This window comes from Lonchura striata, chromosome 13 (genome assembly GCF_046129695.1).
Source record: "Lonchura striata isolate bLonStr1 chromosome 13, bLonStr1.mat, whole genome shotgun sequence".
Taxonomy (NCBI): domain Eukaryota; kingdom Metazoa; phylum Chordata; class Aves; order Passeriformes; family Estrildidae; genus Lonchura; species Lonchura striata.
The window spans coordinates 16577449-16591221 of NC_134615.1; the positions used below are offsets into that span (position 1 = coordinate 16577449).

The 13773-nt window shown below is 51.6% G+C and overlaps 1 protein-coding gene across 3 annotated transcripts in view; it reads left to right on the forward strand.

Annotated features, from left to right (window-relative positions):
- Positions 1 to 13773, forward strand: part of PLEKHG4 (pleckstrin homology and RhoGEF domain containing G4) — an 86014-nt gene that overhangs the window by 68129 nt on the left and 4112 nt on the right. For 2 of the 3 annotated variants that reach the window (XM_021541127.2, XM_021541125.2), the window contains exons 14-21: positions 6287 to 7227; positions 9105 to 9354; positions 9920 to 10009; positions 10341 to 10565; positions 11465 to 11635; positions 12113 to 12329; positions 12929 to 13045; positions 13132 to 13398. In XM_021541127.2, the coding sequence (XP_021396802.2) occupies positions 6287 to 7227; positions 9105 to 9354; positions 9920 to 10009; positions 10341 to 10565; positions 11465 to 11635; positions 12113 to 12329; positions 12929 to 13045; positions 13132 to 13398 (2278 nt within the window). The remainder of the gene's footprint in view (positions 1 to 6286; positions 7228 to 9104; positions 9355 to 9919; positions 10010 to 10340; positions 10566 to 11464; positions 11636 to 12112; positions 12330 to 12928; positions 13046 to 13131; positions 13399 to 13773) is intronic. The other variant, XM_021541126.2, reaches the window with a different exon arrangement.

Below are 13773 nucleotides of genomic sequence, written 5' to 3' on the forward strand. Positions count from 1 at the left end.
GGCTCTCCTGGATTTGTCATGCCTGGCTGCCCAGAGGGCAAACAGAGGGATTTTTGAGCTCTGTTGAAGAGTGCTGCTGCAAAAGGATGTCCAAGCACATTGCTCTAATGAGCAGCCTTTGATGGTACATGGACTGTGGCATGCCCAGACCAACCCTGACAGGTGCTGCTTCCTTGACCCCTTGTTGTTTTTTCCTGCCCAGCTGTGGGTATCTGCCTGTTCTCCTTTCTTATGCTTAAATCCAAGGAGTTTCTAGTTTGTGCTCATCTCTCATCCTTTGCCCTCCCACAGTGTTTGTACAGCAGCTGGCACTTGGTAACTGGAAGAAATGCAAATACAGGATTTAAAGTTTATTTTCCTTAGCAGCTAGTTTTAGGCAAACTAAAGATTTCAGTGGTCTGTTTTCCTGGGAGGAGGGGAAACTCTCTGAGCTACACAGCAACTCAGGAATAGTTTAGCTGTACATTTCAAGAGCATGAGTCTTTTTCTTTGTCTTTAAAGCTGAGGTTTTACCAGCTACATCCCATATAGGACACAGTTTTGATTAGTTTGGTTTGTGCTGCTAATGAGTCACAGACAGGGCTGCAAATGCAGTTTGGAAAAGTTGTCTGCTACAGAAGGGTAGGAGAGTAACAGTGAACCTCTGCATAGAGAAGGGATTGCTTCTAACTTGGTGGCTTCGCTGAAATGCTTATGCTCTGAAATTACATGGTTTCTTGTGTCTGAGTGGAACTGCCGGCTCATAGAGCCACAGACCTTGGTAGAAGTGAGCAGGGGCTTTGGCTCTTAGAGATGTGGAAAAAGCGTCACAATGTCTAGGAGGGATCAGAGCTCTTATAGCTCTGTAGCTCTTACATGTTGGGTAGCAGTTTACTTTGCATTTTACTTGAATTTGGGGTCAGCTGGAATGCTTTCTCTCCCTGTTTTTTTGCACTGTGAAGGGATATCTGGCTTGTGCCCAGTCAGGGTGTTCTCTGCACACTTCAGTAGCTCTCGTGTGAAGCGTGGCCCCTTCCCCCTCTGCCTTGTCTCTGGTTACCAGGCCCCCCAATCTGGTATTTAGGCTAGCAACATTTGCTTGTGAATAATCAGAGCTGAGATGATGCACTGAAGCAGGGGCCCTGCCTCAGTCTGGCTGTAGGGGATAATGTACAGCACAGAGCTGGGCACAGCTAGGGTATGGACTCTCTCGGACAGATGGGAAGGTAGGATGAAGTCTATTTTTAATCAACAGATAGACTTGCCAAGGGAACACCTGCAGATCCTGAAGTCTTGCTCTTTCCCTGCTCCTTTCTTCATGGATGCCGTTAGTATTGGTAGATGGGAGCCTGAGGAAAGCCTAAAGGAGATCCAGCTAAGTGTGTGGTGAGCTGACCACTTTCTGCTAAAGCTGCTGGGTCTCTTGAGTTAGGCTTGTCACCATTTGCCAGCTGTCACCATTTGCCAGTTCTTACGGTAAGTAAGGTAAGCCTGGGTAATTTTGCTTTCAGTATATTTTGATGTAAAATAGCTTTTTAATCGTGGTACTTCTAAACTGTCAGCATATTAGGCAATCTCCAGCCATGGGTCTCTGCTAACATTGTGCATGCAGCAGCCTGTGACAAGGGACATACCAGTGTTATATTTAGGAGTCACTTCTCAAATCAACCTGAAGCCATGTTGGACTTCAGAGGGAATAAGCCCAAGTGAGCATCTGTAATGACAGTAGCATTTTCTTGCAATAAAGCTGCATTTACTTAGGCATGGTGTTCTGGCATGTCCCTGTCACTCTTTACTCCTGTGCTGGGAGTGCTGCAATTGGTGTCAGAGCTCCACTTGGGTCAGTACTAAGGCCATGGGAGGCCAGCAGAGCAGGGCAGCTGCAGGACTCAGTGCCTGTGTGACACCCTGCATAGCTGTTGGGAAGTGCTTTGTTTAGTGCAGAGTAGTACCTGTGATGCTTTTAATTTTTCTGGCTGCACAAGTTTTGCATCTTCTGCTGCAAGCTAACCTCATTTTGCTCTTAAAGCTCACAGCTGAAGTTAAGGGCATTTGAAATGAGCACAGTGGTGGTGAGAGGAGGTCTGGTTAAATGGAAGGCTGTGTAGTTGTTTCTTTCCACAGAGACCTACAGTCAGTTGTGGCTCACTGAGAAACAGCAGAATGGAGCATAGCCTGGATGCGGGAGCTGCACCAAGCTGGATCAGGGCTTGTTTATGTCCGTTTCTTTTTTGCTGTCCTTGTCAGTGTTTTCAGCTGTTGTGCTGCTTCCCCCTCTCTGAGCTGTAGAGAGCAAGGGAGGTGGGTGCTTCCAATCCTAGGACATCACCACAGAAGAATGAGAAACTTGGTCTATCTTGTTTCTGTGCTTCTGTTACCATACCCACAAGCATGATTCTATCCCTGCCTGTATTGTTGCTCCCACCGGGGTTTTGGCTTTCCATCACCCTTGTCTCAAGATGCACTGTGCAGGCACTTGAGATTCCAAAGGAAACCTCACAGCAGAGTTAGTTACCCACCCAGGTGCATTTTTTTTCTGCAGAAAGTTGATCTGCCTACCTCTGCCTATTCAGACACTCAGTTTCCTATTTGTAAAGAAATTGTAGTTACTGTCATCATCTCCCCACAGGAATGGATTAAGGAGGTTTGGATAAAGACAGGCCCTCTGAAATTGCCCCTTCTGGCATATGTGTGAGATATACACTATCTGCTCCCTCTTTTGCTACCAGAAGGTGTCTTAGAGGTCACTTAACCTTGAGTATGCAAGGAATCTGACAGGTTTGTGATCGGTTTGGGTTGGAGAGGTGTAATTTCTGAGTGGTGGCTCAGGTGAGGATCCAGGACCCCTGGAAGGCTTTCAGTGCTGGCAGTGTGCCCTGAGCCAGGGCTGAGCAACTTCTCTGGGCCTGTGTTTGCAGATGGTACTTAAGTGGTGCCAAAACCAACAGACTCCAGGAGCTCCTGTCCTCAATGTGCTGCAAGCCTTGTCCATGGTGAAATGATCAGAAGACCAGCAGAGGATGATGGGTGAGGGTTGCATAATCCAATGAAGTCCCTGGCTTTTCCTTATAGCATGGTAGGTCCTGAGAGCCCTGGGCAGCCTGGCAGGACCAACCTGTTGCTGATGCCTGTTGCAGGATAGGTCAGTCCTTCATATGCAGGAAGCACATTTGTCTTTAATCCTTTAATTGAGAGGTTCAGTAACAACTTGCCTATAAAGATCAAAAGCTGAGGTACAGGCTTTTTCCTGCCTGGTTTCAGACGTGGTTGGGAAGATTTCAGCTTCCCTGTGCACAGGTGCCTCCTTTCATCTAAGCAGCTCTTGCAGCTCTGCAGAGAAACTGTAGGGCTGCCTGCTCCCCAAAAGTCCCTCATCCAGAGGGCTGTATCCTGGCTTGGCTGAGTGTTACTTGTAGCCTTACTGGGGGACAGGTGGCAGCAATACCCCTGCCTGCATGAGGATGGGGGCACACTTGGTCCTGGGAGAGGATTGCCATTTATGTGCAGAATGGGGCAGTTGAAGCGGATGATGTGAGTGAATAAAGCCTTGGTGGTCACTTAGCATGTTACCAAGCAAAGCTGCAGGATGTGGAGGGCTGCTCCATTGTGCAGGGAACAAAGCTGAGCTATTTGCTGGCCTGCGACAGGCAGTGCTGATGGAAGCAAATGCCATTGAGATTGAAAGTAATTTCTGCTCAGCCGTGGTGTCCTTGCCAGGAACGGACAGAGACCATATGAAGATGAGAGGTGGTGGGGCTGCTGTCCTGTGTGCTTTGCAGCCCTGATCCCTCCTCACAGTAATGACATGCAGATCTGAAGAGTTTCCAAAGAGAAAAGTCTCTTTTCTCTCCTATCTGTGCATGGAAATGAATACCCCAGCCTTAGATAAGGCCTTCACAGGGAATTTGCCTTCCTGACTGGTTACTGTAGAGTCCAGGCAGGCCTGCTGAATGTCCCTCTCCTGCACGTTGCTTTCAGCACCCTCTTTGACAGCCCTGTGTGTCTTTTGAGCTCAGCTTTTCCCATCACTGAGCAAAAGGCAGCCAGCATGCAGCCTTCAGTGGGAATCACCCATTGACCTCCACAGCCAGAAAGGTGAGATGTGCCCTTTCTTAGCCCAGACGGATGGCCAGCCCTTGCTCTGGGTAAAGCTGTCAGGGGTTGGTGTTGGTTTGCGTACAGCTGGAGGGGGCAGCTCAAAACCCCACAGCAGAATAGGCCATCTGTCACTGCTGTGTAGATCTGCTGGGCTTGGGGATTCACCTTGCCTTGAAGTGCTTTCACCTCCAGGAAATAGAAGAACCTCTGCATTGCTGCATTGAGGATAGATGTGGATTCCTGCCAGAATCTGACAGTGTTCAGAATCCACACCGCACAGCCTCTGCCTCTGCACACCCCCCCTGGCCGCCAGCAGTGGGCAAGTCTGGAGCATAACACCTGGATCAAGAGGGAGGCAGGTCAGGGGCCTGTTGCAGCTCTAGGCAGGGTGATGAGAGGAAAGGGGACTGCTGCTCTTTGGATTGTCCCGTGCTGCAGTTGCATGGTGCTGAGAAGGGTTTTCCCTGAGCAGCTGCTGGTGTTTCTGAAGCAGCTCCTTGCTGCGCATGAGTAATGGTGCTGGCTGCATGCACACCATGCAGCTGCAGCTCAGAAGAGAATGTGGATGGCTGTGGGAGCTCCAGTGGAATCTGGCCCTAGAGTGACTCTGCTCAGGCTGCAGGCTGTGCTGGCACTCTGCTCTTCTACAAACAGCAGCATTTGGCTGTCAAAGCCATCCCCATCCAGGGACTGAGCATCATGTGAATTAAATACCTTCTGCACTGCCTGTCTCTGTCACCAACAGAGAGTGAGCCTGGCACCTGATCTGTTTGACCACCATGTCCCTGATGGGGATGTGATGTCTGCTTGCATAAAGCTTGGGTAGATTTCTTTGATGTCTAAAGGTGCATAAAAGTAAGTGATTTAAGCTCTCTGAGTGAAGGTTGCTACAGTGAGGCTGCTCAGGAAATGGAAAATGGAAAAACCAGTCACTTTGTTCCTGGCACTAATAACGAGTGTTGTTTCTCTGCAGGTACACAGGGCCTGACAGGTCAAGTGGTAGAGATGGCCTGGCTCACTTACAGGCATCCGGTGGTGTTTCTGCACATCCACTGATGTTGGGTAGTTGGCAGAAGATGGGGCAGGCAGCCTTGTCCAGGGTGTTTTCCCTACCTTGTGTATCTGATTTCAACAAATAACCTTGTGTGTTCACTGATGACTAATAAAGTTCTTTAGCCAGGCCTACAGCAGCTAGTCACATCTTATTTATCCTATCATTAAATCTTACCATCTCTGCTTTATAGAGAAAATGGTGGCTTATGAGCCTAAGTCAGATGTTTGCTTTTCTTATGGTTTTGATTGATGACAGGTCTTGGTGCTGAGCCCCATTCTTTCCATGGTGATAAGACACTCACTCTTCCCTTGTATTTGTCCCACTGGACCACATTTGTCCCACTCTCTTGGTTGACTGATGCAGCAGAACTGTATTAGCAAGGCCAGCATATGCGCCACTGCTAGAGTTAAGCCCCATGAAGCTGCATCCAGCATTCCTGAAGTATTAGAAATAAACTGCTGAGCTCAGTATTTGACTAACGAGCACAAGCATGTAGTGCAGTGGCAAGCAGAGCCAGGTAGGCAGAACACAGCACACCACACAAGCTGCCAGCAGGCAGAGAAAATGCACAAGCTGCATGGTCTCAGATTCTTCCTTGCTGCAAGGATGGGTCAGAGCATTTGGGGTGATCCATAGAGCCCAGCTGTGGCTTCTTTGTGCTATCAGCTCCAGGAAAACAGTGTAGGGAGCAGCAGTCCTATTGCCTGCAGCTTAACTGGTGCCCCTTGACCTTGTCCTGCTTGATAGTGGTGAAAGTGGCTGGGCAAAAGAGGAGAGAGTTACAGGTTTTATACTGAGCAGACCCACACTGAGGTGTGAATTCCTGCAGTCTTAGCAGCAGCTTTCCCTGCCCCCCCCCCTGCCCAGAGAGGACAAACATGCCCAGCAGTGTGGGCACCAGCTCACAGGGACCTGGAGGGGAGGTGGGGCTGTGGCAGAGCAGCCAGCACAGCTGAAGCCCTTTGCATAAGGGGCTGTTTGTTTTACTGAATTGTTAAGCCCCATTGACAATAGCAGCACCCCCCGCCACTCTCTACACTCAAGGAACTGTGGTGGCCAGACACTGATCCTTTCTCTTATCTTGAGGCACTGAATTAGGGTTGTTCTTCACTGTGTCCCTCTGACTGGCTGTTGCTTTTTGTTCTCGCTCTGTAGGCGTACGAGTGGGCCTTGGAAGGGATGCGACACCTTGCCTGTATCAGCATGGAGGACTGCAGCTCCGCCGAGCACTGTGCAGATGTCATCAAGTGCCTGGAGAGTTACAAGGGGCAGCATCCAGACATCAGTGCTGCCCGGTTCCAGGAGATGAAGGAGCTGGCCTGTGAGCTGAAGAGTGACAAGGGGCTCAAGCAGTGGAAATTTGCATGGTCTAAATGCCAGGAGACCAAGCTGGTTTTTGAAAAGAAACTCGAAGCAGCCTTGAGAACGAGGAAGTCTCTACAGTCAGACCGCAACCCATCTGTCGGGGAGCAGCCCCAGGCTGGCAGTGAGACTGGCACTCTGTCCCACCGGAGGCACTCTGAGGGGGCCACCTCCAGGTCCCACTGGGACAGGACTCAGAGCGCATCTCATGGCTACAACAGGTCCAACAGCTCTCTGGAGTGGACTAGGGAGAAAGCTCCCTCGCCCTCCCTGAGCTGCCCTGGTGATGTCGATGCTGGGGAAGTATTTGTCTACCAAGCTGCTCTCAGCCCTGGTTCTCACTCAAGCAGAGTTTCTTTTGCCAGCAGGGCTTGTAAGTCTCCAACGCTGCCTGAAGAAAAGACAAATCTGGAGAGCATATTAGAAACCGCAGAGGTGAAGTCTTGTACATCCACTCCAGTCCCTGGGAAGCTGCCTCCCAGGAAGGTCCTCCGGAAGGCCCAAAGCTTTGACCTGCCTTATGGTGAGAGTCTGTGGTCCAGCTGCCAGAGGAGCGAGCCGGCCAGATACGGCAACACTGGTGTCTTCATTAAGGGGCTGGAGGTGAGCAGCACTGAGCTGGTGGACAGGACGTTCGCTCTGCGGCAGCCAGCTGTGAGCAGCTGGGCTGCAGACTGCCTGCTGGAGGGACAGAGGGGCTGCCTCTCCGGGTTGGAAGCCAAGAGCTGGGGCAGGTAAGTGTCTGACATTTGGAGTTCCCTTTCTCAGGGTGGTGAGAAGGCAGCCAGCAGAGGTTAGAGGAGCTCTGTAGTGCTGGTTACTGTGGCACTGGTTACAGGACAGATGGAGATGTAGCTCCAGCTTCCCTGCGTACGTGTATGTGATGCTGAGCAAGCCCAGAGGGATGTTCTCACATAATCTGACACCTTCCTTGGTGGGGTGACAGAGAAGTGGGATTTGTGGCCCTTCCCTCACAGTATGATTACTCTAGGAGGGGAAAGTTCAGTTCCCAGACAGGAGAAGGGGTTTCTGAATATTGCTTCCATTGGAGGGTGAGGGATTACAGAAACAATATTCAGTGACCTAGCAAAGCCAGGAGTACAGGTGCAGTGGGAGGCCAGAAACACAGGGCATCATCCCCCACACTTTCGGGAGTGCTGTAACCAGACTGTTAGGGAGGCACATCCAGCACCTTGTGACAGCAGCTTCATAAGTAAGAGGGTGTTTTTATTTGTGCTTTGGGGCTGAAATCTCTGGGTGTCCAACAGCTGGCATTTGTGCTGTTTTCCTCCTCTATCCTTGAGAATCTCAACTTTGTTGTTATACTACAATGTGTACCTATGTTTTGGAGAACCCAGGGGTATGAGCTGTTGTTGACAAAGGGTCTCCAGGCAGGTCTTTCAGTTGCTCTCACTGGAAAAGATTAAAATATAAGTAAAAAAATTAATGGCAGAGATGAGGAAAGAGTGCTGGATGCTGGGGGATCACAGTTACTACTCTTGAGTGAAATGGCTGGGGACAGTGATATCTTCCAGAAGGGGGCTCTTATATCCCTGGAATACCCAGAAAAGCTCATGGCAGGAAATGCACACCAGCAGATAGCAGGGTGACCACTTTGCTTCACAAGGGAGCAATGCAGCAGGCCTCCTGTGTCCGTGGGTGCTGAGACAGTCCTACTGCTCTGTTCTCTGAACAGCAGAGTTGACTTGATGGAAAGCTGAAGTGCAGGGGAGGCAGGGACACATTAGATTAGTTATGTTTGGTGCTACACTGCCTCACAGTGGAAACCTTGAGTACATAAGAGGCATCCTTTGAGGTAGGTGAGAGCAACCCATGCTAGGAACTGCTGTTCACTGATGAAGTGTTAGGACACTTCAGGTTTACTCTCTCGCTTGTACTAGGACAAGCCCAACTTTACTAGGACAAGCCAAACAGCACCGAGGTCTAGAGCTATTGTTCTCCCAGGGTTAACATTGCTTCCCACAGTCTCTAGTCATCAGGCCAACTCCTCACAGAAGTTACTGTGACTTCTGCAGTCACTGTTGTTTCAGGAGAGCAGCCATCTGCAGAGCACCCCACTGTGTTCAGAGCAGGGGCTGGGTGGGCCCTGGCATGTCCTGCTGAGTTTGGGTCAGGTCACAGCCAGCCTTGGGCACTCCCTTCTTGAATCCTTAGAATCACAGAATATCCTGAGCTGAAAGGGAGACCCAAAAGAATAATTGATCCCACTTCTGACTGCATTGGACTACCCAAGAATCACACTGTGTGCTTGAGAGCCTTGTCCAAATGCTTCTTGAGCTCTGACAGGCTTGGTGCCATGACTGCTTCCCTGGGGAGCCTGTTCCAGTGCCTAACCACCCTGTCTCTGGGTGAAGGACCTTCTCCTCAGCCTAAACCTCCCCTGACACAGCTTCATGCTATTATTCCCCTGAGTCCTGTCAGTGCTCAGGGTCAGTTGTGTATCTGAGCTTGGACTGTGCCAAGGTTCATTTCATTTCTGTGTTAGGTGTTAGAGCTTCTGTAGCGATAGTCCAGTGCTTTGCAGGCACTCTGGCTGCTGTAGCCCTGCTGCAGCCTGGGTCCCTTCAAGGCTGGGTGCCTCCTGTTGCAGCAAACTGCGGCACATCATCGATGAGATGGTGACCACGGAGCGGGAGTACGTGCGGTCGCTGCGCTACATCATCGACAGCTACTTCCCCGAGATGGAGCGCCTCGACCTCCCCCAGGACCTGCGTGGGAAGCGCAGCGTCATTTTTGGAAACCTGGAGAAACTCTATGACTTCCACAGCCAATACTTCCTTCGAGAGCTTGAGAGCTGCTGCAACCACCCACTGAGGGTCAGCCACTGCTTCCTGCGACATGTGAGGCATCAGCACCTTGCCCCTGGGGTCGGGCTCTTCCAGACATGAGCTTGGTTTCTGTGCCTTTCATGTTGTGCTTTGCTGCCAAGAGACACTGCCAGGGAAATAAAATGTCTGCTCCTTGACGCCCATCTGTTTATCCAGGGACATCCCTTACGTGTTTTCTGTCTGTGGTGTCAGAGGTAATGACTAGAGTGAGCAGAGAGGTACAGACCAACTCTGGGAGAAAAGGGCTGCTGGGCAGATGCACAGGGACATAGGTCTTAAGGTCAGCTGCTCCATGCATTTTTGCTGTGTGGTGTGAATCATACCAGGTGACTACTGGGGTATGGAAGAGGCTAGAGATAGCAGAATAATGACTCAAAATGACCTAGCTACTCTGGGAGTAGGAAGACAAGAACATTCCCTGTCTCTTAGTGAGCTTAAAACAAAGTTACTCCTGACATCAGAGGAGGCTCTGGTGCAGCATGAGAGAGGCAGAAGTACTAGAGTAACCTACCAGGGTTGTGGCTGTCACCATGTCCTGGGTGCATGGGTCTCACTTGAGGGTGGATCTCTTCTGCAGAAAGACCAGTTTGGAATGTATGCGCTGTATAGCAAGAACAAGCCGAAGTCAGACTCGCTGCTGGCCAGCCATGGGAATACCTTCTTCAAGGTGAGTTCCACTGCCTGTATCAGGATTGCTCAGTGTGTTTGGTCACTGCTCTGTTTAAGCAAAGCCGGCTTACCTGCCTGAGGCAGGCTCGGTGCTGCCTTTGCTTCCCTGGCACAACTCTCTGCACAGCTGTATGAAAGGAACAAAGCAGAAGTGCAGTGAGGGCTTGGGAAAGAAACCCAGCATACAGCAGCATTGGTCCTGTGGCCTTATATTTCCCAAGGAGTACTCATTTTCCCTGAGTACCCCAGTCAAAAGGTGTCAGTGCTTGCCTGGAGGCACAGGGTTCTCCTTGGGGAAGCTGCTGCCTTCACTCTGCTGCGTTTCTCAGTTCAAGCAGGTGCAGCTGGGGGATAAGATGGACCTGGCCTCCTACCTGCTGAAGCCCATCCAGCGGATGAGCAAATATGCCCTGCTCCTGAAGGACCTGATCAAGGAGTGCAGCGAGGCACAAGAGCAGGAGCTGGGCTATCTCCGTGCTGCTGAGGAAATGGTGAAGTTTCAGCTCCGGCATGGAAATGACCTGCTGGCCATGGATGCCATCCGTGACTGTGACGTACGTTCCAATGTCTTCCTCTGTCCAGGGGAGCAGAGCCACACTTATTCCCCTTCTCTAGACTTGGGGTCTTTGGATTGTACAGTGAGCCTCCCCTCAGGTTCCCCCAGTGATCAGAGTTCTGTCTGCCAGTACAGCATAGCAGGACTGCTGAGGCATGGGGCAAGGGAGCAGTGGGGCCTGGAGGTCTCCTTGATTTCCTAGAGCAGACAGCCTGGGTGCTGCTGCCTGAGCTGGGTGAGCTGTTCATCATAAACATGCTACCAGTTGCTTAGCAGTGATGGGAAGCAGCCTTGCAGCCCTTGCAGATGGCATTCTGCAGGCTGCTTTGGACCTTTCATCTCTTGAGCTGTCAAAAGAGGGTCAGGCAGATGGCAAGAAGGAATTCAAACTGATGGCAATGCCAAGAGTAGGGCAAAATCAACTAGGTGGGACTTGGAGAGGCATGCAAAGTGCAGCACTGGAGAAGGAGAAACCCCAGGGCTCAGGGTGGAGTTGGCTCAGGAAGAACTGAGGAGCTGGCCTTCTGACCCAGATGGGCTCCTCTCAGTGGATGGAACTCATTTCCTCCCCAAGACAAAGCTCTGGCTGCTGCCTGCAGTTGCCCCTCCAGAGGTTTGTCACAGATCTGCACAGGGAGACAGAAGAGGGTCATCTGTGGGTTATGTGTAGGGGAAAGGTCCAGCTCTCCCCTGAGCTTGGCGCCAGTTGTTTCAGCCTGATGTGGTCCCCAGCAATGCCATGCAGCCTGAGTTCTTCAAGAGCCCTCTTAAGATGTCAGGTAGCTGCCACTTCTTCACCACCTGGGCTACAGCCATATGGGACCATATTCTCCAAGTCCAGATCTAGGGCAGCCTGGGTCATGCTGGTGGAGTCTTAGGATGTCCTCTCGTGTCCAGGTAAACCTGAAGGAGCAGGGGCAGCTGGTGCGGCAGGACGAGTTCACCATCTGGCTGGGCCGCAGGAAGTGCCAGAGACACGTGTTCCTCTTTGAGGACCTCATCCTCTTCAGCAAGCCCAAGAGGATCGAGGGTGGCTTTGATGTGTATATCTACAAGCGCTCCTTCAAGGTAAGGGCAGCCCTGCAGCTCCCTCTTGTGTGAGAGGTGTCCATGGCTGGTTTCCCCATGGCACATGCCTCTGAAATGGGAAGCAGGAGCACCTTCAGCAGAAAAGTTGCTCCCACCACTTCTAAGCCTCCTCCAAACCATGCAGTGAAGCCAGAAGGGAATACTTCACTCATTAATGTCTAGGTCCTCTGTGCTGTGAGATGTAGGACCAGCATTTTCTGAGGGTTGTGGAGTATGGGGAAAAGGCAGTGTGTATGTGGCAGGGAAGTGGTGGTAATTCTGGATGGAGCACTAGGAATTACCTGAGCTGTCTCTGCTCACCTGTGTCCAGGACATACCTGTTGCTTTCCAGACCCTCAAGCTCCTTCCTTTTAGGTCTGCCAAGCTGGGGATACCTCTAGCACAAGGTTCAAGCAGCTTACTCCTTTTGCTCCTGGTGCAGTGTGGTTTATGCTTTGTTTTTCCTTTTCCTCACAGACTGCAGACATTGGTCTGACGGAGAACTCTGGAGACAGCGGCCTGCGCTTTGAGATCTGGTTCCGAAGGCGGAAATCCAGTGACACCTACATCCTCCAGGCCAGCTCAGCTGAGACTAAGCAGGCCTGGACCAGTGACATTGCCAAAATCCTGTGGCAGCAGGCAGCCCGCAATAAAGGTGTGATTCCTTCCTGGAATTCCTTCTGTGCCGCAAAAGGTGCGGGAGCCCTGTTCAGCTCATGCTGTCCTGAGTAGGTTTGGATCCTGTTACCAGGCAGCTCTGTGCAGCAAGCAGCTCTGTGCCAGCATGCAGCCTGAGGAGCATGTGCTGGGCTTGGCTGGGCATGTCCCTTCCCTGCCCCTCATCCCCAGGGAACTCGACTGGTCCAAGCTCTGTGTGACTGTAGACACCTGCCTGTTCTCCGTGAACAGAAGATCCACGCTCAGGGTTCCCTGTCCTGTGGGCACAGGCTGTGACCCTGAAAGACTTGTTGGTCTCCCTGTGATCTAGGCCACTTCTAGAGCTCACTACTGAATCATGCTAAGTCCCTCCTGTCCCCCACAGACTTCCCGCTTGGCAGGACTCTAGTAGGTGGCATGGCACTGAGCTACGTGGCTGGAGCAGGGCATGATTGCTTGTTCCTGGAGATTCCACAGCGCTGGGGAGGGGAGCAAGGGGAGAAAAGATCTATCTAATCTCAGCAGTTCAGAAACAGCCCAGCCCAGGAGTGCTCTAACCTGTGGCTGAATAAAGCCTGTGGGGAGGGTTGGGTTGGGTCAGCCTCACAATGTGGCTGTGGGTCTCTTCCTCTCCAGAAATCCGTATGCAGGAGATGGTCTCCATGGGTGTGGGTAACAAGCCGTTCCTGGATATCAAACCGAGCGAGGCAGCTATTAATGACCGTGCTATCGATTACATCATGAAAGGCAGAGGTAGGTGCCAGCTGTGCCTTCCCCCTTGGTTCATGTGAGTGAGGCAGGACTGGTTCTCAGGGATTTTTTGGTATGTTTTCTGACAGGTGCCAGGACCAGAGCCTCAATTGCAGTGTCTCTGTTTGACCATTCCAATCCCTTCAAGAGAACACAGACGCAGCTCTCCACCAGCAGCACCCCCTCTGCCTACGCCCCTTCCTCCTCCTCCTCCTTGCTGGGGCCCCTCAACCTCCACATGTACCTGGACCAGGCTCTGCTGCCAGGAGTCCTGGCCCCCAGACGCCCCTTTGACATCGGCACTTGCATCGAGGAAGATGAGCTGGAGCACGAGACGAGCAGCCAGCCCTCAATGAGTATGTACAGCCCCGCTGCTCTGCAGTACCTGGGATGTGTGGGCTCATCCCTGCACCTTTTTCTGTGCTGTGTGGTCAGACCAGGCTGGCTGGGGTCATGGCAGTTCCTGTCTCCTACCCAGACCAGGGCATGAGGGCCCTACCTTTCTAAGCCAGCTCTGTCTCAGGTTCCATGAGGGGAGTTAGCTCAAATACAGGGGTTCTAAAGTACCTGCTGAGCTGCAGCCATACCCATGGCAAGCTTGGTGCTGTGTATTGATACTTTTATGGTCTCGGGGACTTGTGTCCCTGCTCCTCTGGTATGAAGTGCTCTGTTCTTTGCCTTCACCATCTTGGCCCCATCACCCTTTGCCTTCCCTTGTGTCAACTTCGTTG